Below are 26,786 nucleotides of genomic sequence, written 5' to 3'. Positions count from 1 at the left end.
CCTACCAAGTGCAGGGGCCAGTCCAGGTGTATCAATACATCTCGGGGGCTCATGGGCACTTGGTTTTCCATAAAGCAACATAAAAGCGTTTGGGTGGCAGGAAACCCTTCTCAGTCAAAGCAGCCCTATCAGAGCACAGTGCTTGCCTGTCTTCCCACAGGAACTTTCCACTCCCCAGAAGGGACCACAAAAAACCCAACACAAGCAGCTTGTGACAAGCATCCTGCTTTAGGAAATCTGCTTCTTGAAGAGAAAGCTGCACACCAACAGTGTACACACCTTGCTGATCTTCCCAGCAGTGAAGCAGTCAAACCTCTTCAGACACACAGTGAGAACCTTGGGTGCACAGTGGACAGTGAACCTCTTAGTGGCGGCAACATTCTTCTCACACCTTGAAACCAAGCCCAGAGCACAGCGCTGAAATGCACCCTATCTTCCACCAAGGCAGTCAGACAACCTTTCTTGTCTCGTGCATCCTTATGCTATTTTAAGGCAATTCGCTGCCATATTTAAAACAAACAAACAAACAAACAAAGAAAAAACCCCAACCCCCCTCCCCAAAAAACCAGACAAACAAAACTGTGTCTCATCAGTGTGCAGTAAACTTCCACGAGAAGATGACTTCTGCTCAATGACTTGTAGCCCCCTCCCACAGAGTCTAGTGTTAATATGTTGTTAGGAATCATCTTACTTGCTACATTGAAAGCAGTTTTCACCATCCAGGTGCTCAGGTGTTACAAAGTCCTCCAGAGCTGCAGGGAGGGATGAGGCTGCCTGGAGAATTGAGAAATCGGTGCACTGAGCTACAGCAAATGCCCTGGCCCAAACATTTTCCAGGAGCTGACAAGAAAACCCCTGTAGCTGATGCTGAGGAGACCCGCCATGAATCTGCAAGCTGTATCCAGAAGGAGCCAGAAAGAGAGTGTGGTGCTGAACATTTCCCCTGTCCCAGAGGTTCTCAGGGGCAATCAAGAGCTCCCTCTCTCTCTCACCTGCCATTGAGCTACTGATGTTATTAGGTAGGGTCATCAGTAGTGAAAACAATCCAACCCATCAGCCTGGAAGCCAGACAGGTGTTGAAGGAGGGCAAAGGAAAGAAGGATGAGGATATGTCAAGGGTGCAGAGCGCATAATGGGTGCTTGTCCAGCTTCAAGCCAGCACCTACAGAGAGACCAGTGCCATGGCCTCTGCAGGAGGACAACATCCGTTCCCCTTCCCATCCACGACCAAGACCTCTGGTGTTCACAGTCTATGCTTTCAGGACAAATGTGTGGACTCTGAAAAGCCTTGCCATGTCTTGAAGCACAACTGCAAAACCTCTTACTTTGATATCCAAGGGGACATCCAGGAAGGCCTCATAGGAATCAGAAAGGGCTTTGCAGCTGAAGCAGATGACTGGAAGGAAAAATCAAAATGCCGAGCAATGGTGAGCTGAACGATGGTACTGCTTTGTGCTCATTGTACCTGTCCTGCTAGTCCCAGGGCCAGCTGTTGGGCACAGGCAGACAGAAGGGCACAGGCAGTGCCAAGGAGAGCAGCTGTTGTAGAAACATACCTCTGGATCTCAGAAAGCCTCCAAATATCTGATGGACAATGGTAGTAGATTGAGATGATATGTCCAAGCTGGAAACAAGTAGTAAGACAGAGCATTACTTCCTCCAAGCCCCGGCTGGAGGTTTTCCTTGATGAGGCCACATCAAGGAGTCCAAAGGGCTCAGAACTTTGTAAAGGTAACTTGCTTGTGCTTACTCGTTGCTTGCACTCAGACAAGCTCTCTGCATGGCATTGACAGTACAGCATAAGAAGTCATGGGCATCTTCCTCCCTGCCAAGCTGAAAATGTTCTCCTATGACTAAGAAACAGGAAGTTAGTAGTTGTCTCCTACAGGAAGGGAAGAAAACCTGTCAAAGAACCTGACATCACATACATCTGAAAGCCCTGAGAACAGCCAAAGGCAGGATGGCACTGACTGAACGCAGGACCTTGTTAACATGCGCTTCCATGACGCACATCATGCAGAAGCCTTGTTGGCGACCTGAGGAGGGAGGGAGAGAAGGTCCTCTGGTTAGCAAAATATCCCTAGTGGTGGAATACTCCTCTTCTTCCGCTCCCACTCCAGTGCAATATGCCACTCCTCCCAGTGTTTCAACAAGCACGGCACGTTTTAGTGCATAGAAAATGTTCTTCAGAGGAATGCTAAACTGAGGTTTTAACTTGCAGGAATAGAGACCCAGAGCTAGAAAGATGTGCCTTCATGAAGAATAAGACAGCTGGACAGGACAGGTGGCTCCTGAGTGTACAAAGAACACAAGTTCTGGGGCTGACAAAGGGTTGCTTTTCTCCTAAATCAAATTTCAGGTTCTGGGAATCCTTGGGATTTGATTAACAGATTCACAGGGAGATGTCCCTAAGAGTACTCACAGGCCTGGCTGTGCTCCCGGGAGAGCAGATAGTTGGCCAGCGGTGGGGTGTATGTCAGGCATTGCAGGACAGCATTAAGGAAGCATGTGTTGCCCACATTGCGGAGTCCTGCTCCAGCACTCTGTCTTTGCTGCCAGACCATGCAAATCTTCTCGGGGGGAAAGAGGATCCTTTGTGGCGGAGTCATTCCCTCGGCAATGACTGCAGGGAAATTCCATTTGGAAAGAGATGAAATGAGGCACAAAGGCATATTTAAACAGTGAGGTCTCTACAGGAGCGCTCAGGACCATCTGCTTCAACTGCCAACCCAACAACATCAGGGGAAGCTTAAACAGTGCCATTTAAATTTACTGTTTTGGAAAAATCCATTCCCCTGTTTACGTTGCTGAGAGTCCAACAAACCCACCATCTGATTTCTGGGCCGCAGGCTACCTTCCTTTCTCAGTAGAGTTCTAGACTGGATTATCAGTGAAGCCATCCCTTTTCCTGATTGTCACTTGTTGAAAACAAGTAAATACTGAGCACGGAAGGTAACCCAAAGGATGGCAGACCTCTCTACGAGCAATGGCAGCTTTCAAAGTCTTGTACCCAGTGTCAGAGGAGCGACAAAAGGTGTTTTCCTGGGTCTAATTGTAAACACGGGGGTCAGTTGGACTGCTCTCAGGAAACATCCCAGAGATCACTCTAGGTTGTGAGCACATCATTCTGGGATTTGACCACCAGCCATGTCAGTTGCCTGTGGCAGTTCACAAAGTCCAAACCTGCTGGTGAAGCTATTACTCACAGGAGTCATTCCCTGCTGTGGCCATTGCCTCTCTCAGGAAGAGAGTGCAATGCTTTAGATGACCAAGGATGTCTTTCTCTCCAGAAAGAGAACAGCACCAATCCCGCCACCTAGTTGCAAAGAAATTACTGTAGCTCACCGAAAGTACCAAAACTCTAAAGAAACGCAGAACGGCATCCCCCACCAAGTCTTTCAGTGGTGCTCGTAACTGCTGCTGAGCTGCAGCTCACGCCCTTATGATCAGGCGCGGGGCACCAACTCACAGCGGGTTCAAAGGCCCTTTTGAAATGCTCCAATGTACGGTACCTTCTCTGAAGAGGCCCTGCTGCTCTCCTGACACTGCTTCAGCAACAGAGCCCTCTGGCTTTCCCACCTCCTAGGAGTGACCGTCTTTCAGCCACTACTTTAACTGCTGCCTTTGCTGCTCTCCTTTTTCTGCCTCCCTCCCTCCCACAGCAATCAAGGTGGGCTGAGCCCATCCCCTCAGACTGCAGTCACCTCCCTGCTTACCTATCCTAGGCTATGGAAAAAAAACCAAGAACCAGCAAACTGGAATTCTAGCCTAGGTCATACCTGGCCAGCCTATAAAAGTTGTAACAGCTCAGCCTACAGCTCGGAAGGTATAAATCAGCCTATACTTTTATCCCCTATACCCTGCTCTATGATCTGTGCCAAAAGTCAAAGCATTACCTTTGAAAGAGGAGGAAAGTTGAGGAGAAATGGTCAGTAAACAATAAACCATCCAAAAAAGGCAGGCACACAAGTAGCAAAGGAAGGAGCTGAGTTATCCCGAAGGCCAACTCTGTCCAACTGATTTTCGTTGGCGCGCTCCTCAGGATACCGGATGGGTGCCACATCTCTGCCCCTTTGTGACATGGGGTCACATGGAACCACATGGAACCACATGGAACCACATGGTTCTTGGGCACAGGAACCAAGAAAAGCGATGTCTTGCTGTCAGGACGGAGGCAGGATTTTTGTCAGCCACATGCACACGCAGGGCTGCAAATAAAAGTAATCACTTGCTTTCTAACAGTAAAAAGCCAATTTGTTAGAGGGTCCTATTTATCCCGACAGTTTCAGAGGTGTTTAGCAACAGGCAGTCCTCTGGACACCTGGTGTAACCTCTGCTCAGCAGGCAGATAGTGTTTCTCATGCGCCAAGGATGCAGCTGGTTGTTATTTAACAACACTTGACCTGCCTGGTTTGGCCCCTGCCTGGAATGGGGCATCAAGTTTTACTCAGTTCTTCTCAGGACAGGTGGTTTCACTCCTGCCCAGCTCAGCACAGTTCATATGGCTCCTGCTCCACTTCGAGGTGTTTCTTCTTTTATACTTGGGGCATCCAGCTCGGGCCTGACTTTGCTTGGATGGCTTTTTTCATCACGTCTTGCAGCAGCTGGTTTTATCCCTGTCATCCTTGGGGAGGCTCCTTGTATCCCTTACCCAGACAAAGTCTCTGCATTTACTCCTGCATTACACCTCTCAGGTGACCTTTTTATGCCCCTGCCCTAACCTGATGTCTAGGTCCTGTATTACCGTCCTCCCAGCAGCACTTCAGGAGCTCTCTGATGAAGACAATCAACAATGGCACTTGTGAACAGTGCCTCTGCTCCTGCCTCCTGCTCATATGGGGGCATTTTAGGACATAAACAGCTGTGCTCTGTGACCAAGCTGGTCCTACATGAGTCCCCTTTGCCCTCATCGTCAGTCCCTGAAGGTCCAGTGCGCCAGGAAGACCCCTTCTCCCCCTCCCTATCAGCCTTCACATTTCCAGGCCCCAGGCCGACTCCTTTGCTCCTCACAGGCCTTGCAGGTCACAGGCACCTGCCTGCCAGGCTGGGATGGCCTCACAGCAGCACAGGGCAGCACAGCAGCACACAGAGCCCCATCTTAATACCAAACAGGCTCTTCTCCCCTGAAAGGGCCACTCCTGTTCTGTTAACGTGTTTCAAGTCTAGATTAAGATTGTTATATTGACATGACAAAACAAGGATTAGGATGTGCCCTGGCCTGCAGAGTGATCAGGTCCAGGTGATCAGGCATCATAAGCTGAGCTGTGCTGGACAGTTCGGTGCTAAAGGGCTTACAAAATCTTGCTATGCTGGTGCTGCCTATAGAAATCTTGTGCTACTCAAATCATGGTATTCTGGGCTGTAGTGATCATACCATGATGTTAAAAAAAATGAAGCTTTAATTGTAACTATGTGTCATGGTTTGAGATAGCCTCAAAAAATCCAATTCCCTAGCTCCATCCCCCTCCCACATCTCAACCTAATGTGAGATGCGTTTTTTTCCAGACAAAACACACCAGACTCAAAGTGGGGGAAAGGGAATATATTACAATGACTATACAAATAAATATAACATCACATTATACACAGGATCACAACTATCTCTACCATGACATATGTATTTACAATGGACCAGATCTCTTCTCCCCTCCAAATAAAAGTCCAGGAGGGAAAGAAGGACAGATTCCTTCCAGTCCTTAAGCAGCAGCATCTTCTGAGGCAGCAGTCTGTCTGTCTTCTCCACATGCAGCAGCTGATAGCTGGCTTTCTGCCAGCACTCACATGGGAGGTATCCAAACTCTCCCTCGGCCCCCTTGACACAGGCAAAGGGGTCTTCCGTGGGCTTCGTAACCCCAGACAAGGTCGTTTCACCACGGTCATATCACGAGACACAGGGGGGTCTTCGTGACGGTCTGGTATCTCTTGCAGGGCCTCTGTGCCCTGTCTCTGAGGTTGCCACCATGGCAGCAGTGCAAGGGGGGAGCCAAGGTCAACTCCCCCTGATTTCCATTTGGCCGTCCCAGTCCAGCTCCAGGATGCTCTTTTGAGCTTCTTAGCTCCTCTCTCTCCAGTGCTGCATGTCTAAAACTTTTCTCCTTAATAGGAGTCTATGTCCCTCTCCTCCAAGAGGGTCTCCAAGGGAGTTTTGGGGAATCTGGTACAGTCTTACCCCAAACTCTGTCTCTCAGCTGCTGGCTCTCTTTCTCCTCCCTTTCCAGGAGTCTTCTCTGCGGTGCTGCATGTTGTTTCTGCTGCTCCTCTGGTTCAGGTCCTTATCTCTGGCTCTCTGCCACCGTTTCTCTGGTCAGCGTCAGCTGCTGCTCTGCGTCCATGGAGAAAACACCTCCTGGCATAACTACAGGCACCTAGCCCAGCTTTATGCTGTTCCGGGTCCCTGCAGCCCCCCAGCCAAGGGCTGGGAGGCCCCAGAGGGCCCAAGGGGCTTAGAGCCCCTTCCTCGTGGCTCTACAACATGGCCACCTCTCCTACAACAACCCAAACTAAAACTCATCTCTTCCGGTCTGGTTGTGATATGTTTACATTTTTGCAGGAGCGCCCATTGGGCAGAACTTCAAAATTTCCAAGGGTTTCCACCCCTTGGGGTCTACCACTTTTCTTTATCCTCTGGGGGAAAACAAAGTCCAAACCACTACACTATGACTCAGTGCCGTCAGTGCTTTGGTCCCGTGGAAATGCATGGGGCAGAGGACAGGGGACCTTGGGATCAGGTGGCAATCTTGGCTACTGGAAGGTTTCAGGATTCTTGTCTGCAAGCTGCAGTTGAGTGCGTCGTATCACTACTGAACCAGAGATGCTCACCTGCCGCTCCCATCAAGTGGACTTGCTTTTGGGGGTCTTGTATTTCTTTCTTATTGTCTTTCACGAATCCAGGGAAGAATGTGTGCGATTTTCTGGTTCTTCCCCTCACCTAATCCCCTAGCTGCTTTTTGGCAGGCCTCTTGCAGAAGCTGATACTGAAGCAGTGCTTTCAGGGTTACCCAGGGACTCTGAGAAACTGGAGGGGGAGAGATCACAGATTCAGTGCTGCCTGTGGTCAGGGACTAACGGAATGGCAAGCAGCTGGCTCACTGGAGAGAGATATCCCATTTCTAGCTAAATGAAGCTAAATCTCTTATCCACAAACTTCTGATTCAAGTCCAGGCAGTTCTGTCTAGACTGGCCAATGGGGCTGATGATGCCTGAGACCAAATCTTCCTTCCTGGGGCATTTCAAAAGAGCCAGCCATCCTGAAATCAGGAGCTTTTCTACATGTGCTTGATGAGCTCAGCTGCCTCAACATCTGTAAGTTTTCTTTTTTCAGACCCCATTGACGATGTGCATGGTGACCTCCTGGGATCCCATGGCAAAATGAACCTTCTTTGCACCTGCGAGTGTAGCATCTTCACCTTGCACTCCCTTCCTGGAGCAGTAGGTGCTGGCACAGCAGCCATTCATCTCCAAGGAGTCCCCAGGGTTGTGAGGGGGGATGAAGCTAGGTGGACAGCAGATCGCAGTCAGAGGCCACGGAACAGGTTGGACATGAGCTTGGGGAGACCAAGTGAAGTTCATCCCATATTAAAAGCCTCTATGGCCCATGAGGAGACAGCGAATCTCCCTCTGGAGAGCCTAGGTCAGGAATATACCCGCATCCATCATCGTAACGTCTCTGCATCTTGTTTGCAGACAAACCTCCTGTTAAAACTGCCAGAGCTTCCAAGCTGACTGCAGGCAGCAGTTGTAGAGCCCACGGCACCAGCTCATAGGTCAGCAAGGAGTGCCTTTCAGATGCTGTCTCTCTCCCTTGTAGATCTCTTTGTGCTGCCCCAGTCTTTCTGATCTGCCTCATCCTTGACTTCTCCACCCTGCTCCCTACCATTGCTTGAGAAGGAGTTATCTGCAATGCCTTTGGGCACCGGGAGCCCAGAGACTGAAGCTTTCCAGCAAGAGCCCCAGGCCTGTCCAGCAGCTGTAAATTTCCCTTGGAAGAGCACTCTCATCTTTCAGCCCAGTGTTTATTTAGCCCCATTGTCTATGTTGTACAATGGGGCTGCTTCAGAGAGCCCCTGTGGTCCTTCCACCTCTCTCTGCCTGGCCTGGCTGTCCTCAGGGCATCTTGCCAAGCTCTCATGTGGTGCTGCTGACCCCTGGGCTGGTGTCATCTATCTTTTCTAGAAGATGATTTTTTTCAGCAAACGCCCTGTGGAGGACAGCAAAGCTGCAGAGATGAGCCCACATGTCAGGCGAGAGCCTGGCTGTCCCAAGAGCTGGTGCTGATGGGGGCCAAAACTGCCCCTGGTCTCCCCCCATCCCAGTCAGCAGTGGGATATCAGGATTGAACTGTGAAGTTTGTTAACTCCTCGGCAGCATCCCTGTGGGGTGGGGAAGACAGGGCAAGGGAGCGGCTGGATGGTGAGAGAAGGGCTTCCAGGTGTTCTGGAGGAGATGTAGCAAAGCCATGGGGACCATGTGCTGCTGCAGCCCAGCCTTCCTGGGTGCACTTCAGGAAAAGTGTTCTAAGAAAGACCTTCACTCAAAGCAATGGCCTTGGGTTTTCTGGCTGCTTTTCCCAGAGGAAGCAGCATGTCAGCAAAGGAATCAAAGCTCAGGGGATTTCCAGTGAGAAGGACACTGGGCGGAGCTGGGTATGTATTCTTCCATCCCATAAAATGAGAAAAAATGGGCCGGAGTGAGAGGTGAGGGATTTCCAAAGTCTGCTCATCTCTGATGTCTCCCCTCCCTGGCCTGGAGGGATCCAGTGCCTCCGGTGCAGAGCCGAAAGCTGTGCTGCAGATCCTGAAGGTGATTGTCCTGCTTCTGGTCAGGGCAGTGTTAATTTGGGCAGTATCCAGGAGGGGGCACAGCCAGGACATAGAGGTTATTCCTCATTTTGTCAAGGATGGGGGAAGGGGTCTCTTCCAGGTTGTGTGCGTGGTGGCAAAGTTGGGCACCAACTGGTGAGCAATCCTGTGTGAGTCATTTGCCTCCCTTGGACACTCGGTTATTAGTATTGTTTCTGTTACTGTTCTGTTGCTGTACTGTTTTCTTATTTCATTGCCGTTTCCAGTAAGTTGTTCTTATCTCAGCCTGCCATCTTTACCTTTTGTGCCTCCAATTCTCCCGTCCAGCCTGCCTCAGGATGGAAGGGGAGTGGGAAGGAAAGGAGGAGTGGGAAGTGAGCGAGTGGCGCACGATTTGCATGGTTTCAGTGAGAACACTAAATTATGGAACACCCGTCTTAAACACATCATCGTGGCTAGGCTTCTCGAACGAAGATTTAAGAAGGCTCCATCCACATTTGTTACAAGCACGCTGGTGGCTTAGGAGGCCAATGCGAGATAGACATATCCGATTGCAAAAGGCACAGCAGAAAGACTCCCTAGGTGGTATATTCTGCAAGACATGATTCTTTCTCCCTTGTCTTTTCTCCTCGAGAGGGATTCTGCGTGCGTTCTCAAAGGAAACAGCAGCGTTATAGATGGTGTGTCTCCAGGCCTCCCGATTTGAGGCCAGAGTAGACCAGTTATGTTGATTGATATGGCCGAGGCTGAGATGTTTGTAGCTATAATTGTCTACAACGTGGAATAAATAATTCTGATTACAGTATTTTAGTATTTCTTATTTTATTATTTTAATAATATTTCTTATAACATTACTATCTATTGCTGAAGATATATAACATGTAATAACGTATTATAAAGTATTACTTCTCTCTATATTTCTATATTATATTTCTAAATATATTTCTATATTTCTATATATACTTCTCTCTCTCTCTATTCTATATTTCCATATATAAGTCTATATTTCTAATAATATTTCTATATTATTATAACTCTCATCTTCTTAGCTAAATCATTCACTCAGGTCTGAGAAGGCGTGTCGAAAACAAGGATGCCTTGGCTAATAAACGCAGTGCTAGTCTTCCGTTCTGCTTGAGCCAGGGCCATAATCCAACGCCATCATTGCCAGAGTGCCCTGAATGCTTGTCTGACGTGAATCTCTGGGGCGTGGAAACCCTCCTCTTCTTCTCTGAAGGGCGGTAGTCTGTGTGCTGCACAACCTGGCTGTGGCAATCATAGCCCCGCCCTGTTGATCTTCTCTGCTCTCTCTGCCTCTGTCGGGTTTGCTCCCGAGCAGCCCGGAGCATGAGAGCCTGCTTGGAGCTGGCTTTGGAGGGCCCTGGAGCTGCAGGATTCACTAAGACTTGGTCACAACGTGGAGGACTTGTTCTCTCCCTCTTTCTCTTCCGCAGTGAGCGGTCATAGTCTGTGTACTGCACAAATCGGCTGCCAAGGTTGTAAGTTCCCCGCACAGATCTGCTTGGCTCCCTCTGCCTCAGCAAGGTTTGCTCCTGAGCAGCCCTGGGAGCGGGAGCCCACCGGCAGATCCTCTTGGAAGGCCTTGCAGCTGTGCTATCCCTAGGACCACGGTCACGACTTGGAGGACCAGTTCTTCTCTCTGAAGCGTCGCCATAGTCTGTGGTGTCCCCAGAGCAGCTGCGCAGATCCCTGCCCCACAGAGGGGATCTGCTCCGGGACCGCTCCCTGCCAGTGTCCTTCATGCCCTGCAAAGAGAGCTGTGGAGAGTTCCTGCCCTTTTCTCCTGAAAGGATCAGAGCAGTGGGGAACCCCTACAAGTTCTGGGACAGGACAGTTTGGGGCCTCCAAAAGGCTCTTTTGGAGGGCTACTAAGACCAAAAGGCCAGAGGCGCACCAAAGGGATGGATCCAGGTGGGATGCTTGGAGAGGGAGCAGCGTTGTGGCTGTGAAGAAAGGTGCGGTGTGTGAGGGGCAAAAGAGAAATGCTGAGATCCCAGAAAGAAATCCACTCTTCCTCTGATGCCCTGACCCATGACCCCAAAGTTACCTTAGTCCTACCAGTCAGACCCTGTGGTCCAACAGAGCCCGCCTGCTTGCTGCTGGCCACACACGGACTGAGGAAGGAAGGGGCATGTGATGGTGCCAGGGAGGAAGAAGCCCTTTCTCCAATTCTCAGATCAGAGCATCTGGAGAAAAACAAAAGAGTGATCTCAGTTTAGAGCTGTTGTTGCAACCTCCTCTGGGGTTCAGTCATTTTCTCAGAGAGGCTTCTATGACAGAGAGAAGACTTAACCAAGGACACTAATGGGAAACTCAGCTAGGGTCTTCCCACCAAGTTTGCCTCTGTCCCAACAAAAACCTCATCTCTATACCTCCCACAGCCTCCATTTCATAAATGCACAGACTTGTTTGGGTTGCAAGGGACCTTTATCTTGTTCCACCCCGCTGTGGTGGGCAGGAACACCCTCCACTATTCCAAGGTTTCTCCAAGCCCTGTCCAACTTGGCCTTGAACACTTCCAGGGATGGGGCCCCCACAGATGCTGTGGCAACCTGTGCCAGTGTCTCAGCACCCTTACAGCAAAGAATTCCTTCCCAATATCTAATGTAAACCTGCCCTCTGTTAGCTGAAAACTGATAGCCTTCATCCTGTCCCTACATTCCCTGACAAATGGTGCCTCCCCATCTTTCCTGGAGGTCCTCTTTAAGTCCTCTTATCTACAAGAGTCAACATCAGAGACCAGGCAAGTAGCAGATTCCATCCGGGCCGCAGCCTGAAGCCCAGTAAAGGACAGACACGGAGTAGTTCAGATTTGACAGCACTGAATGATGCAGGTAGTAATTTCATTTGATGAGAAAAACACTCAGGAAGGTGAGAAGCACAAGTGCAAATGAGGAAAAGGAAATGTATTCTGAACAGATTTGAATCCTGGTTATTACCTGGCATAGAACAGCAGGTAGGCTTGCTGCCTGAGAACTGTGTCAATGGAACGCAGCTGCACAGATTCATCGTCCATCCGGTACCACAATCCATTGCTGGCCTGTAAAAAAAAGGCAAGGATCTCTCCATGGTTTCTCTCCAAAAACACGGGTAGGAAACTGCCAAACCGAGAGCATGTCAAAACAAATGCAGTCCAGCCACTAAGGAGGCCTTCTGCCCCAAAACTTTGGCTGTCAGTAACACTGGCAGGAAAGTTTATCTTCCCCAGCACACCTTTTTCCCCATTGGGAAGGAAGTTGCTCTTTTACCTTTGTGTAGCAGAAATAGTGTCCTCCATGACAGCTGACACCACTGTGCACCAGGACAGCATATAAGGAGTAGAGGAGTGGTTCTCCATCTGCCTGAGACATGTATGGGCGAAGATCCAAGTACTCCGGATACTCTACAACCTATGGAGAGACCAAGAGGGCTCAGAAATGACCCTGGTCTGTGACATGAAATAGCCTACCAAGTGCAGGGGCCAGTCCAGGTGTATCAATACATCTCGGGGGCTCATGGGCACTTGGTTTTCCATAAAGCAACATAAAATCGTTTGGGTGGCAGGAAACCCTTCTCAGTCAAAGCAGCCCTATCAGAGCACAGTGCTTGCCTGTCTTCCCACAGGAACTTTCCACTCCCCAGAAGGGACCACAAAAAACCCAACACAAGCAGCTTGTGACAAGCATACTGCTTTAGGAAATCTGCTTCTTGAAGAGAAAGCTGCACACCAATAGTGTACACACCTTGCTGATCTTCCCAGCAGTGAAGCAGTCAAACCTCTTCAGACACACAGTGAGAACCTTGGGTGCACAGTGGACAGTGAACCTCTTCGTGGCGGCAACATTCTTCTCACACCTTGAAACCAAGCCCAGAGCACAGCGCTGAAATGCACCCTATCTTCCACCAAGGCAGTCAGACAACCTTTCTTGTCTCGTGCATCCTTATGCTATTTTAAGGCAATTCGCTGCCATATTTAAAACAAACAAACAAACAAACAAACAAACAAACAAAGAAAAAACCCCAACCCCCCTCCCCCAAAAAACCAGACAAACAAAACTGTGTCTCATCAGTGTGCAGTAAACTTCCACGAGAAGATGACTTCTGCTCAATGACTTGTAGCCCCCTCCCACAGAGTCTAGTGTTAATATGTTGTTAGGAATCATCTTACTTGCTACATTGAAAGCAGTTTTCACCATCCAGGTGCTCAGGTGTTACAAAGTCCTCCAGAGCTGCAGGGAGGGATGAGGCTGCCTGGAGAATTGAGAAATCGGTGCACTGAGCTACAGCAAATGCCCTGGCCCAAACATTTTCCAGGAGCTGACAAGAAAACCCCTGTAGCTGATGCTGAGGAGACCCGCCATGAATCTGCAAGCTGTATCCAGAAGGAGCCAGAAAGAGAGTGTGGTGCTGAACATTTCCCCTGTCCCAGAGGTTCTCAGGGGCAATCAAGAGCTCCCTCTCTCTCTCACCTGCCATTGAGCTACTGATGTTATTATGTAGGGTCATCAGTAGTGAAAACAATCCAACCCATCAGCCTGGAAGCCAGACAGGTGTTGAAGGAGGGCAAAGGAAAGAAGGATGAGGATATGTCAAGGGTGCAGAGCGCATAATGGGTGCTTGTCCAGCTTCAAGCCAGCACCTACAGAGAGACCAGTGCCATGGCCTCTGCAGGAGGACAACATCCATTCCCCTTCCCATCCACGACCAAGACCTCTGGTGTTCACAGTCTATGCTTTCAGGACAAATGGGTTGACTCTGAAAAGCCTTGCCATGTCTTGAAGCACAACTGCAAAACCTCTTACTTTGATATCCAAGGGGACATCCAGGAAGGCCTCATAGGAATCAGAAGTGGCTTTGCAGCTGAAGCAGATGACTGGAAGGAAAAATCAAAATGCCGAGCAATGGTGAGCTGAACGATGGTCCTGCTTTGTGCTCCTTGTACCTGTCCTGCTAGTCCCAGGGCCAGCTGTTGGGCACAGGCAGACAGAAGGGCACAGGCAGTGCCAAGGAGAGCAGCTGTTGTAGAAACATACCTCTGGATCTCAGAAAGCCTCCAAATATTTGATGGACAATGGTAGTAGATTGAGATGATATGTCCAAGCTGGAAACAAGTAGTAAGACAGAGCATTACTTCCTCCAAGCCCCGGCTGGAGGTTTTCCTTGACGAGGCCACATCAAGGAGTCCAAAGGGCTCAGAACTTTGTAAAGGTAACTTGCTTGTGCTTACTCGTTGCTTGCACTCAGACAAGCTCTCTGCATGGCATTGACAGTACAGCATAAGAAGTCATGGGCATCTTCCTCCCTGCCAAGCTGAAAATGTTCTCCTATGACTAAGAAACAGGAAGTTAGTAGTTGTCTCCTACAGGAAGGGAAGAAAACCTGTCAAAGAACCTGAAATCACATACATCTGAAAGCCCTGAGAACAGCCAAAGGCAGGATGGCACTGACTGAATGCAGGACCTTGTTAACATGCGCTTCCATGATGCACATCATGCAGAAGCCTTGTTGGCGACCTGAGGAGGGAGGGAGAGAAGGTCCTCTGGTTAGCAAAATATCCCTCGTGGTGGAATACTCCTCTTCTTCCACTCCCACCCCAGTGCAATATGCCACTCCTCCCAGTGTTTCAACAAGCACGGGACGTTTTAGTGCATAGAAAATGTTCTTCAGAGGAATGCTAAACTGAGGTTTTAACTTGCAGGAAGAGAGACCCAGAGCTAGAAAGATGTGCCTTCATGAAGAATAAGACAGCTGGACAGGACAGGTGGCTCCTGAGTGTACAAAGAACACAAGTTCTGGGGCTGACAAAGGGCTGCTTTTCTCCTAAATCAAATTTCAGGTTCTGGGAATCCTTGGGATTTGATTAACAGATTCACAGGGAGATGTCCCTAAGAGTACTCACAGGCCTGGCTGTGCTCCCGGGAGAGCAGATAGTTGGCCAGCGGCGGGGTGTATGTCAGGCATTGCAGGACAGCATTAAGGAAGCATGTGTTGCCCACATTGCGGAGTCCTGCTCCAGCACTCTGTCTTTGCTGCCAGACCATGCAAATCTTCTCGGGGGGAAAGAGGATCCTTTGTGGTGGAGTCATTCCCTCGGCAATGACTGCAGGGAAATTCCATTTGGAAAAAGATGAAATGAGGCACAAAGGCATATTTAAACAGTGAGGTCTCTACAGGAGCACTCAGGACCATCTGCTTCAACTGCCAACCCAACAACATCAGGGGAAGCTTAAACAGTGCCATTTAAATTTACTGTCTTGGAAAAATCCATTCCCCTGTTTACGTTGCTGAGAGTCCAACAAACCCACCATCTGATTTCTGGGCCGCAGGCTACCTTCCTTTCTCAGTAGAGTTCTAGACTGGATTATCAGTGAAGCCATCCCTTTTCCTGATTGGAACTTGTTGAAAACAAGTAAATACTGAGCACGGAAGGTAACCCAAAGGATGGCAGACCTCTCTACGAGCAATGGCAGCTTTCAAAGTCTTGTACCTAGTGTCAGAGGAGCGACAAAAGGTGTTTTCCTGGGTCTAATTGTAAACGCAGGGGTCAGTTTGACTGCTCTCAGGAAACATCCCAGAGATCACTCTAGGTTGTGAGCACATCATTCTGGGATTTGACCACCAGCCATGTCAGTTGCCTGTGGCAGTTCACAAAGTCCAAACCTGCTGGTGAAGCTATTACTCACAGGAGTCGTTCCCTGCTGTGGCCATTGCCTCTCTCAGGCAGAGAGTGCAATGCTTTAGATGACCAAGGATGTCTTTCTCTCCAGAAAGAGAACAGCACCAATCCCGTCACCTAGTTGCAAAGAAATTACTGTAGCTCACCGAAAGTATCAAAACTCTAAAGAAACGCAGAACGGCATCCCCCACCAAGTCTTTCAGTGGTGCTCGGAACTGCTGCTGAGCTGCAGCTCACGCCCTTATGATCAGGCGCGGGGCACCAACTCACAGCGGGTTCAAAGGCCCTTTTGAAATGCTCCAATGTACGATACCTTCTCTGAAGAGGCCCTGCTGCTCTCCTGACACTGCTTCAGCAACAGAGCCCTCTGGCTTTCCCACCTCCTAGGAGTGACCGTCTTTCAGCCACTACTTTAACTGCTGCCTTTGCTGCTCTCCTTTTTCTGCCTCCCTCCCTCCCACAGCAGTCAAGGTGGGCTGAGCCCATCCCCTCAGACTACAGTCACCTCCCTGCTTACCTATCCTAGGCTATGGAAAAAAAACCAAGAATCAGCAAACTGGAATTCTAGCCTAGGTCATACCTGGCCAGCCTATAAAAGTTGTAACAGCTCAGCCTACAGCTCGGAAGGTATAAATCAGCCTATACTTTTATCCCCTATACCCTGCTCTATGATCTGTGCCAAAAGTCAAAGCATTACCTTTGAAAGAGGAGGAAAGTTGAGGAGAAATGGTCAGTAAACAATAAACCATCCAAAAAAGGCAGGCACACAAGTAGCAAAGGAAGGAGCTGAGTTATCCCGAAGGCCAACTCTGTCCAACTGATTTTCGTTGGCGCGCTCCTCAGGATACCGGATGGGTGCCACATCTCTGCCCCTTTGTGACATGGGGTCACATGGAACCCCATGGAACCACATGGAACCACATGGAACCACATGGTTCTTGGGCACAGGAACCCACATGGCACGTCCGCCAGGTGGAAGCCACTGGACCTCCCCCCGTGCTGGTGGCAAAGGGCTAGTCATCCTCTGACAGAGCTCCCACACCTTCCCTGAGCCACACGGCCTGAGGAGTAAAAGCCTGCTCAGGGCTGTAACTGAGCCAGGTCACAGCTTTTCTGGCCCCCAAGACGCTGAGGGTTTCACTGCCACTTCTATCAGTGAGACTCTTCGCAAAGCACCTGGACTCTTATGGGTTCCTTTCCAATTAATTTCATCTGCCCCCAGGGTACAACCATGGGCTGACCCTGAACTGGGACTGCCAAAGGAACCCTTCAGAGGCTGCGCTGGGAGGACCTTGGCTGGCTGCTGGCCCCCGCCCAGCTGCTGTCTTGTCCTCAAGCTCTGAAAACGTTCCTGGATGGCTTTTTAGCAGCTTCACATTTACTCCTGCCGCTAGGCTTGGTTAGGTTTGGATCAGCCGCAACTTTAGCCAGACTCCCACTCTGGATGGTGAGGGCACGCGCGTGTTAGGCGGAGCTGTCCCCTGCACGTCCGGCGCCGAAATAAACAAATACCGGCTTAATAGCACCTGTGGCTGTTGAGTTTTACTACTGTTGCCTTTTCCTGGCATCAATGGATAGAGACAGTTTTGTCCCTGCTGCACTTGGCCTATGTTGTTTTGGGCTTGTTGGAAATCATAAAACTTTTCTAATTTTTTTAGTGTTCCTAATTAACTTTTTGATTAGTTGTTTTTAACACACATCATAGGCGGTGCGTTCAGCCTTAAATCAACTTTAGCCAGCATGGAGTAAAAATTGTCATAAGCTCCTTTGGGAGAACACAGCCTGGGAAAAGTCCTAAAACTGTAAGTTTTGTTGAAGTTAACCCTGTTATGCTTCAGTGGAGAAAGCCTGTCAGAGAAAGATGTCCTGTTGAAGGAGGAGATCTGGAACACAAGATTTATGGACTACAAGGACCTTCTGCAGAAACCAGCAGCTAAAGAAGAAGACTAACAAAGGCTCAGCATTTGTGTCAGAAAATCCCTAGGGGAGGGAAAATATACAAAAAAGATTAAAGATATGAAGTTATTACAGTAGAAAGTGAGAAATTAATAACCAATACCACATAGAATACTAATTAATGAAAGGGAGTGAGTGATGTAATTTGGAAGCAATGAACATTAATTTCTTTGTTTGCCAAATCTGTATAAATAGGTGAAAAGCCATGTCTTGCTGTCAGGACGGAGGCAGGATTTTTGTCAGCCACATGCACACGCAGGGCTGCAAATAAAAGTAATCACTTGCTTTCTAACAGTAAAAAGCCAATTTGTTAGAGGGTCCTATTTATCCCGACAGTTTCAGAGGTGTTTAGCAACAGGCAGTCCTCTGGACACCTGGTGTAACCTCTGCTCAGCAGGCAGATAGTGTTTCTCATGCGCCAAGGATGCAGCTGGTTGTTATTTAACAACACTTGACCTGCCTGGTTTGGCCCCTGCCTGGAATGGGGCATCAAGTTTTACTCAGTTCTTCTCAGGACAGGTGGTTTCACTCCTGCCCAGCTCAGCACAGTTCATATGGCTCCTGCTCCACTTCGAGGTGTTTCTTCTTTTATACTTGGGGCATCCAGCTCGGGCATGACTTTGCTTGGATGGCTTTTTTCATCACGTCTTGCAGCAGCTGGTTTTATCCCTGTCATCCTTGGGGAGGCTCCTTGTATCCCTTACCCAGACAAAGTCTCTGCATTTACTCCTGCATTACACCTCTCAGGTGACCTTTTTATGCCCCTGCCCTAACCTGATGTCTAGGTCCTGTATTACCGTCCTCCCAGCAGCACTTCAGGAGCTCTCTGATGAAGACAATCAACAATGGCACTCGTGAACAGTGCCTCTGCTCCTGCCTCCTGCTCATATGGGGGCATTTTAGGACATAAACAGCTGTGCTCTGTGACCAAGCTGGTCCTACATGAGTCCCCTTTGCCCTCATCGTCAGTCCCTGAAGGTCCAGTGCGCCAGGAAGACCCCTTCTCCCCCTCCCTATCAGCCTTCACATTTCCAGGCCCCAGGCCGACTCCTTTGCTCCTCACAGGCCTTGCAGGTCACAGGCACCTGCCTGCCAGGCTGGGATGGCCTCACAGCAGCACAGGGCAGCACAGCAGCACACAGAGCCCCATCTTAATACCAAACAGGCTCTTCTCCCCTGAAAGGGCCACTCCTGTTCTGTTAACGTGTTTCAAGTCTAGATTAAGATTGTTATATTGACATGACAAACCAAGGATTAGGATGTGCCCTGGCCTGCAGAGTGATCAGGTCCAGGTGATCAGGCATCATAAGCTGAGCTGTGCTGTACAGTTCGGTGCTAAAGGGCTTACAAAATCTTGCTATGCTGGTGCTGCCTATAGAAATCTTGTGCTACTCAAATCATGGTATTCTGGGCTGTAGTGATCATACCATGATGTTAAAAAAAATGAAGCTTTAATTGTAACTATGTGTCATGGTTTGAGATAGCCCCAAAAAATCCAATTCCCTAGCTCCATCCCCCTCCCACATCTCAACCTAATGTGAGATGGGTTTTTTTCCAGACAAAACACACCAGACTCAAAGTGGGGGAAAGGGAATATATTACAATGACTATACAAATAAATATAACATCACATTATACACACGATCACAACTATCTCTACCATGACATATGTATTTACAATGGACCAGATCTCTTCTCCCCTCCAAATAAAAGTCCAGGAGGGAAAGAAGGACAGATCCCTTCCAGTCCTTAAGCAGCAGCATCTTCTGAGGCAGCAGTCTGTCTGTCTTCTCCACATGCAGCAGCTGATAGCTGGCTTTCTGCCAGCACTCACATGGGAGGTATCCAAACTCTCCCTCGGCCCCCTTGACACAGGCAAAGGGGTCTTCCGTGGGCTTCGTAACCCCAGACAAGGTCGTTTCACCACGGTCATATCACGAGACACAGGGGGGTCTTCGTGACGGTCTGGTATCTCTTGCAGGGCCTCTGTGCCCTGTCTCTCAGGCTGCCACCGTGGCAGCAGTGCGAGGGGGGAGCCAAGGTCAACTCCCCCTGCATTCCATCTGGCTGTCCCAGTCCAGCTCCAGGACGCTCTTTTGAGCTTCTCAGCTCCTCTCTCTCCAGTGCTGCATGTCTAAAACTTTTCTCCTTAATAGGAGTCCATGTCCCTCTTCTCCAAGAGGGTCTCCAAGGGAGTTTTGGGGAATCTGGTACAGTCTTACCCCAAACTCTGTCTCTCAGCTGCTGGCTCTCTTTCTCCTCCCTTTCCAGGAGTCTTCTCTGCGGTGCTGCATGTTGTTTCTGCTGCTCCTCTGGTTCAGGTCCTTGTCTCTGGCTCTCTGCCACCGTTTCTCTGGTCAGCGTCGGCTGCTGCTCTGCGTCCATGGAGAAAACATCTCCTGGCATAACTACAGGCACCTAGCCCAGCTTTATGCTGTTCCAGGTCCCTGCAGCCCCCAGCAAAGGGCTGGGAGGCCCCAGAGGGCCCAAGGGGCTTAGAGCCCCTTCCTCGTGGCTCTACAACATGGCCACCTCTCCTACAACAACCAAACTACAACTCTTCTCTTCCGGTCTGGTTGTGATATGTTTACATTTTTGCAGGAGCACCCATTGGGCAGAACTTCAAAATTTCCAAGGGTTTCCACCCCTTGGGGTCTACCACTTTTCTTTAGCCTCTGGGGGAAAACAAAGTCCAAACCACTACACTATGACTCAGTGCCGTCATCATTCTGCCAAGGATATCCTGAGGAACCCGTCTGTCACCGCAGTGTCAGGTGATAGCCCTGACCCAAAGGGGACAGGGGGAGGTGCAGAACAACTGTCCATAAGTGTCCCTTGGCTCAGGGGATATGCAGGGCAGCAGGGATCCGTGCTGGTCCCCTTTCCTCCTTTCCCCTTCCAGGTGACACTGGCCAAGGCCCCAGCACCTGCTGCCACGAGCTGTACACAGCTCCCCTGATGTTCAAGGTCTGACAAGCTTAATAAAACAGCTCCCACCAGAGGTTTGGTCTGATCCCCCTGATCTGAGGGGAAACCGTGTCTATGGGGGAGGAAGGCATGCTTTCTGCCCCTCATTTTTGTACCTCATCAAAACCACTTCAAGATTTGGACAAAAATCAAAGGATAAGCGACCAAGAAGGCTCCTGACAGCCTTAAACAAAGCAGATGTTGGATCCTGATTGCTCCCTTTGGGCTAGAATAGTCCCATTCCCTGTCAGAAAACTGCCTGAAGCCAGACACAGTCCCATGGAGAGCTCAGCCCTGCACTTGGCCACTGGAGCTGTTCTACAGCTCACGCCGCCTGACAGGGTGGCAACAGAGCCCCTCTGCTCCCTGTAGCTCAAAGCTAGTGGGCTCTGGGCACAAAGGGGTGAGGCCAGGAATGGGCGGGGGAATCCAGAGCAAGGGGCTACGGGGATGGTGTCGCTACTCTGAAGGGGACCTTCCATGGGCAGTCAACGGTATTTATTTCGGAGCGGGCCGTAGGGGTGCGTGGGGAGAGCTCTCGACTCTGCAGTTCCTCACGTGTCTGACAGGGCGTCTTGGGAGGCACTGGAGTTCCCCCAGCTGCTCCAGATCCATAGCACTGAGATTTCCTTCTTTCCTTCCCTTCTTCCCTCCCCAGGGTCTCCTGTGGTGTTCTTCTGGCATTGGGTGTAGCAGGAGCCACCCCCAGGGCTCTGCATGGGGCAGGCTGGGTTGTGGCAGTCTAAAAATGTGTAATTAATAAGGAAATTGTAGATTTTGCATAGAAGTTGTTGTATTGTATTGTACTGTGCGTATGTTCTGTCCTTTCATTGGTTGATACTTGACGCAGTACCGCATAGGGTTATGTTCAGCCCCCATCTCCTAGGATTGGTTGTAATTTGCATGCTCCGCCTAAACCCCATCTTCTGTTCCAGTGCCTTCCTTACCCACGTTATTTAAGGCTGGAGCCATTTTGCGCAGTGCTTTCTGTGCCCTTTTGTTCCTCCCTTTAAGCAGTTCAGTTGCCCCGCTACTTTTATAACAAAATCGCCTTACCAGCTGCACCCAGAAAAGTTGGGGAGGTCTTTATTCAAGCGCTGACCTCCGCACTGGGTGGTACCTGCTGCTCCTCAGGTGATTGGACAGAGCCATTCGTTGGTGTGAGTTTGGCATTCCCCACCCAAACTGCTACAGGAGTGCCAAGCTATTCTGAGGAATGGGGAGTTGTTACGAAGACTTGACCGGAGCCCTGCTTAGAGGGGCTGGGAGAGGTCCAGCAGCATGGAGTGAGCCTGGCCAGTGCAGAGGGGCCCCGAGCAGGAGATGAAATCTCTTGCAGAGAGGCGCCACTTGCCACAACAGCAAACGGGGAAATCTTCCTCTCCCTTCAGGTCAGAGGTAGAAGTGGATGTGATCAGTGGTGTTCAAGCCCCCTGCAATGTGGAGGTGGAGATCCAAACAACCTATAAACAGACTGGCTCGAGCAAGGAAAGGCTGGGATGCTGCGACAATTATTGTGGCCTGGTACTAAGGCAGGCCTGGGAAATCCAGATCAGATGCTCTGGCACCTCTGTTAGGAGGCAAAGTCATCCCAAGGGCTGGAGGCTTCTGCGCGGATGATGTCAGGAGGGGCTGCACTCACTGGTGTCTCTGAAGGTGTGAATCTCTCTGGGATTCTCCTGGTTCTTGTGCCATTTCCCAAACAACATGGGCAGGAGGAGGGCTTTGCTGTCGCTTGTGGGAGAAACCTGCCTCTGGCTTTAGAGTGTTTTGAGAAAGTCCAGGTCAGACCTGCTTCATTTTCTAATGAGGGAAGTTGTCTTCCTCCATAGGCTGAAAAGGCCAGGAGCAAGTTACCATGTGTGTACATTCACATACTTTCCTTTTGCTGTGCATAGGGGCTTTGGTCCCATGGAAATGCATGGGGCAGAGGACAGGGGACCTTGGGATCAGGTGGCAATCTTGGCTACTGGAAGGTTTCAGGATTCTTGTCTGCAAGCTGCAGTTGAGTGCGTCGTATCACTACTGAACCAGAGATGCTCACCTGCCGCTCCCATCAAGTGGACTTGCTTTTGGGGGTCTTGTATTTCTTTCTTATTGTCTTTCACGAATCCAGGGAAGAATGTGTGCGATTTTCTGGTTCTTCCCCTCACCTAATCCCCTAGCTGCTTTTTGGAAGGCCTCTTGCAGAAGCTGATACTGAAGCAGTGCTTTCAGGGTTACCCAGGGACTCTGAGAAACTGGAGGGGGAGAGATCACAGATTCAGTGCTGCCTGTGGTCAGGGACTAACGGAATGGCAAGCAGCTGGCTCACTGGAGAGAGATATCCCATTTCTAGCTAAATGAAGCTAAATCTCTTATCCACAAACTTCTGATTCAAGTCCAGGCAGTTCTGTCTAGACTGGCCAATGGGGCTGATGATGCCTGAGACCAAATCTTCCTTCCTGGGGCATTTCAAAAGAGCCAGCCATCCTGAAATCAGGAGCTTTTCTACATGTGCTTGATGAGCTCAGCTGCCTCAACATCTGTAAGTTTTCTTTTTTCAGACCCCATTGACGATGTGCATGGTGACCTCCTGGGATCCCATGGCAAAATGAACCTTCTTTGCACCTGCGAGTGTAGCATCTTCCCCTTGCACTCCCTTCCTGGAGCAGTAGGTGCTGGCACAGCAGCCATTCATCTCCAAGGAGTCCCCAGGGTTGTGAGGGGGGATGAAGCTAGGTGGACAGCAGATCGCAGTCAGAGGCCATGGAACAGGTTGGACATGAGCTTGGGGAGACCAAGTGAAGTTCATCCCATATTAAAAGCCTCTATGGCCCATGAGGAGACAGCGAATCTCCCTCTGGAGAGCCTAGGTCAGGAATATACCCGCATCCATCATCGTAACGTCTCTGCATCTTGTTTGCAGACAAACCTCCTGTTAAAACTGCCGGAGCTTCCAAGCTGACTGCAGGCAGCAGTTGTAGAGCCCACGGCACCAGCTCATAGGGCAGCAAGGAGTGCCTTTCAGATGCTGTCTCTCTCCCTTGTAGATCTCTTTGTGCTGCCCCAGTCTTTCTGATCTGCCTCATCCTTGACTTCTCCACCCTGCTCCCTGCCATTGCTTGAGAAGGAGTTATCTGCAATGCCTTTGGGCACCGGGAGCCCAGAGACTGAAGCTTTCCAGCAAGAGCCCCAGGCCTGTCCAGCAGCTGTAAATTTCCCTTGGAAGAGCACTCTCATCTTTCAGCCCACTGTTTATTTAGCCCCATTGTCTATGTTGTACAATGGGGCTGCTTCAGAGAGCCCCTGTGGTCCTTCCACCTCTCTCTGCCTGGCCTGGCTGTCCTCAGGGCATCTTGCCAAGCTCTCATGTGGTGCTGCTGACCCCTGGGCTGGTGTCATCTATCTTTTCTAGAAGATGATTTTTTTCAGCAAATGCCCTGTGGAGGACAGCAAAGCTGCAGAGATGAGCCCACATGTCAGGAGAGAGCCTGGCTGTCCCAAGAGCTGGTGCTGATGGGGGCCAAAACTGCCCCTGGTCTCCCCCCATCCCAGTCAGCAGTGGGATATCAGGATTGAACTGTGAAGTTTGTTAACTCCTCGGCAGCATCCCTGTGGGGTGGGGAAGACAGGGCAGGGGAGCGGCTGGATGGTGAGAGAAGGGCTTCCAGGTGTTCTGGAGGAGATGTAGCAAAGCCATGGGGGCCATGTGCTGCTGCAGCCCAGCCTTCCTGGGTGCACTTCAGGAAAAGTGTTCTAAGAAAGACCTTCACTCAAAGCAATGGCCTTGGGTTTTCTGGCTGCTTTTCCCAGAGGAAGCAGCATGTCAGCAAAGGAATCAAAGCTCAGGGGATTTCCAGTGAGAAGGACACTGGGAGGAGTTGGGTATGTATTCTTCCATCCCATAAAATGAGAAAAAATGGGCCGGAGTGAGAGGTGAGGGATTTCCAAAGTCTGGAGCTGGCTGGAGGGTCGGGCCCAGAGAGTGCTGGTGAATGGAGCTGCATCCAGCTGGCAGCCGGTCACCAGTGGTGTTCCCCAGGGGTCTGTGTTGGGTCCAGTCCTGTTTAACATCTTTATTGATGATTTAGATGAGGGGATTGAGTCCATCATCAGCAAATTTGCTGATGACACCAAACTGGGAGGGAGTGTCGACCTGCTGGAAGGCAGGAGGGCTCTGCAGAGGGATCTGGATAGACTTGAGAGATGGGCTGATTCCAATGGGATGAAGTTCAATAAAGCCAAGGGCCTGGAAATGTGAAGGCTGATAGGGAGGGGGAGAAGGGGTCTTCCTGGCGCACTGGACCTTCAGGGACTGACGATGAGGGCAAAGGGGACTCATGTAGGACCAGCTTGGTCACAGAGCACAGCTGTTTATGTCCTAAAATGCCCCCATATGAGCAGGAGGCAGGAGCAGAGGCACTGTTCACGAGTGCCATTGTTGATTGTCTTCATCAGAGAGCTCCTGAAGTGCTGCTGGGAGGACGGTAATACAGGACCTAGACATCAGGTTAGGGCAGGGGCATAAAAAGGTCACCTGAGAGGTGTAATGCAGGAGTAAATGCAGAGACTTTGTCTGGGTAAGGGATACAAGGAGCCTCCCCAAGGATGACAGGGATAAAACCAGCTGCTGCAAGACGTGATGAAAAAAGCCATCCAAGCAAAGTCATGCCCGAGCTGGATGCCCCAAGTATAAAAGAAGAAACACCTCGGAGTGGAGCAGGAGCCATATGAACTGTGCTGAGCTGGGCAGGAGTGAAACCACCTGTCCTGAGAAGAACTGAGTAAAACTTGATGCCCCATTCCAGGCAGGGGCCAAACCAGGCAGGTCAAGTGTTGTTAAATAACAACCAGCTGCATCCTTGGCGCATGAGAAACACTATCTGCCTGCTGAGCAGAGGTTACACCAGGTGTCCAGAGGACTGCCTGTTGCTAAACACCTCTGAAACTGTCGGGATAAATAGGACCCTCTAACAAATTGGCTTTTTACTGTTAGAAAGCAAGTGATTACTTTTATTTGCAGCCCTGCGTGTGCATGTGGCTGACAAAAATCCTGCCTCCGTCCTGACAGCAAGACATCGCTTTTCACCTATTTATACAGATTTGGCAAACAAAGAAATTAATGTTCATTGCTTCCAAATTACATCACTCACTCCCTTTCATTAATTAGTATTCTATGTGGTATTGGTTATTAATTTCTCACTTCCTACTGTAATAACTTCATATCTTTAATCTTTTTTGTATATTTTCCCTCCCCTAGGGATTTTCTGACACAAATGCTGAGCCTTTGTTAGTCTTCTTCTTTAGCTGCTGGTTTCTGCAGAAGGTCCTTGTAGTCCATAAATCTTGTGTTCCAGATCTCCTCCTTCAACAGGACATCTTTCTCTGACAGGCTTTCTCCACTGAAGCATAACAGGGTTAACTTCAACAAAACTTACAGTTTTAGGACTTTTCCCAGGCTGTGTTCTCCCAAAGGAGCTTATGACAATTTTTACTCCATGCTGGCTAAAGTTGATTTAAGGCTGAACGCACCGCCTATGATGTGTGTTAAAAACAACTAATCAAAAAGTTAATTAGGAACACTAAAAAAATTAGAAAAGTTTGATGATTTCCAACAAGCCCAAAACAACATAGGCCAAGTGCAGCAGGGACAAAACTGTCTCTATCCATTGATGCCAGGAAAAGGCAACAGTAGTAAAACTCAACAGCCACAGGTGCTATTAAGCCGGTATTTGTTTATTTCGGCGCCGGACGTGCAGGGGACAGCTCCGCCTAACACGCGCGTGCCCTCACCATCCAGAGTGGGAGTCTGGCTAAAGTTGCGGCTGATCAAAACCTAACCAAGCCTAGCGGCAGGAGTAAATGTGAAGCTGCTAAAAAGCCATCCAGGAACGTTTTCAGAGCTTGAGGACAAGACAGCAGCTGGGCGGGGGCCAGCAGCCAGCCAAGGTCCTCCCAGCGCAGCCTCTGAAGGGTTCCTTTGGCAGTCCCAGTTCAGGGTCAGCCCATGGTTGTACCCTGGGGGCAGATGAAATTAATTGGAAAGGAACCCATAAGAGTCCAGGTGCTTTGCTAAGAGTCTCACTGATAGAAGTGGCAGTGAAACCCTCAGCGTCTTGGGGGCCAGAAAAGCTGTGACCTGGCTCAGTTACAGCCCTGAGCAGGCTTTTACTCCTCAGGCCGTGTGGCTCAGGGAAGGTGTGGGAGCTCTGTCAGAGGATGACTAGCCCTTTGCCACCAGCACGGGGGGAGGTCCAGTGGCTTCCACCTGGCGGACGTGCCATGTGGGTTCCTGTGCCCAAGAACCATGTGGTTCCATGTGGTTCCATGTGGTTCCATGTGACCCCATGTCACAAAGGGGCAGAGATGTGGCACCCATCCGGTATCCTGAGGAGCGCGCCAACGAA

At 50.0% G+C, this 26,786-nt stretch overlaps 1 protein-coding gene and 2 long non-coding RNA genes across 3 annotated transcripts; all 3 read right to left on the bottom strand.

The window, feature by feature from the left end:
* Positions 1-278: 278 nt before the first annotated feature.
* LOC120322529 lies at positions 279-1,570 on the bottom strand. Its single transcript, XR_005562289.1, has 3 exons — positions 1,326-1,570; positions 692-774; positions 279-391 (listed from the first exon to the last, which is right to left on the bottom strand). It is a non-coding gene; the product is annotated as an uncharacterized LOC120322529 (long non-coding RNA).
* Positions 1,571-1,585: 15 nt separating this feature from the next.
* On the bottom strand, positions 1,586-2,002 carry LOC113989743. The gene is made up of 3 exons (XR_005562288.1): positions 1,929-2,002; positions 1,751-1,853; positions 1,586-1,624 (listed from the first exon to the last, which is right to left on the bottom strand). It is a non-coding gene; the product is annotated as an uncharacterized LOC113989743 (long non-coding RNA).
* Positions 2,003-7,317: 5,315 nt separating this feature from the next.
* On the bottom strand, positions 7,318-16,320 carry LOC114001867 (ubiquitin carboxyl-terminal hydrolase 42-like). The gene is made up of 14 exons (XM_039378087.1): positions 16,172-16,320; positions 15,482-15,591; positions 14,698-14,898; positions 14,204-14,311; positions 14,026-14,128; positions 13,832-13,899; positions 13,601-13,671; positions 12,967-13,049; positions 12,542-12,653; positions 12,068-12,208; positions 11,759-11,859; positions 10,867-11,005; positions 9,993-10,564; positions 7,318-7,492 (listed from the first exon to the last, which is right to left on the bottom strand). Exons 2-14 carry the CDS (start codon positions 15,504-15,506, stop codon positions 7,318-7,320), a joined length of 1,899 nt encoding a protein of 632 aa, XP_039234021.1. The 5' UTR covers positions 15,507-15,591; positions 16,172-16,320.
* Between the last annotated feature and the right edge of the window lie 10,466 nt (positions 16,321-26,786).

Source organism: Pipra filicauda, unplaced genomic scaffold (genome assembly GCF_003945595.2).
Source record: "Pipra filicauda isolate LSUMZ 115617 unplaced genomic scaffold, ASM394559v2 scaffold996_size40326_pilon, whole genome shotgun sequence".
NCBI lineage: Eukaryota > Metazoa > Chordata > Aves > Passeriformes > Pipridae > Pipra > Pipra filicauda.
Note: the sequence above shows the minus strand (reverse complement) of the source record. Positions and strands in the feature narration are given on the sequence as shown.

Coding starts and splice junctions, on each gene's coding strand:
- LOC114001867 (XM_039378087.1), bottom strand. CDS start 15,506: ATGGCCACAGCAGGGAACGACTCCT. Junction 14,899..15,481: donor CACAGCAGGGAACGACTCCT/GTGAGTAATAGC, acceptor ATTTCCCTGCAG/TCATTGCCGAGGGAATGACT. Junction 7,493..9,992: donor TCCACGCCCCAGAGATTCAC/GTCAGACAAGCA, acceptor CTGTCCACCTAG/CTTCATCCCCCCTCACAACC.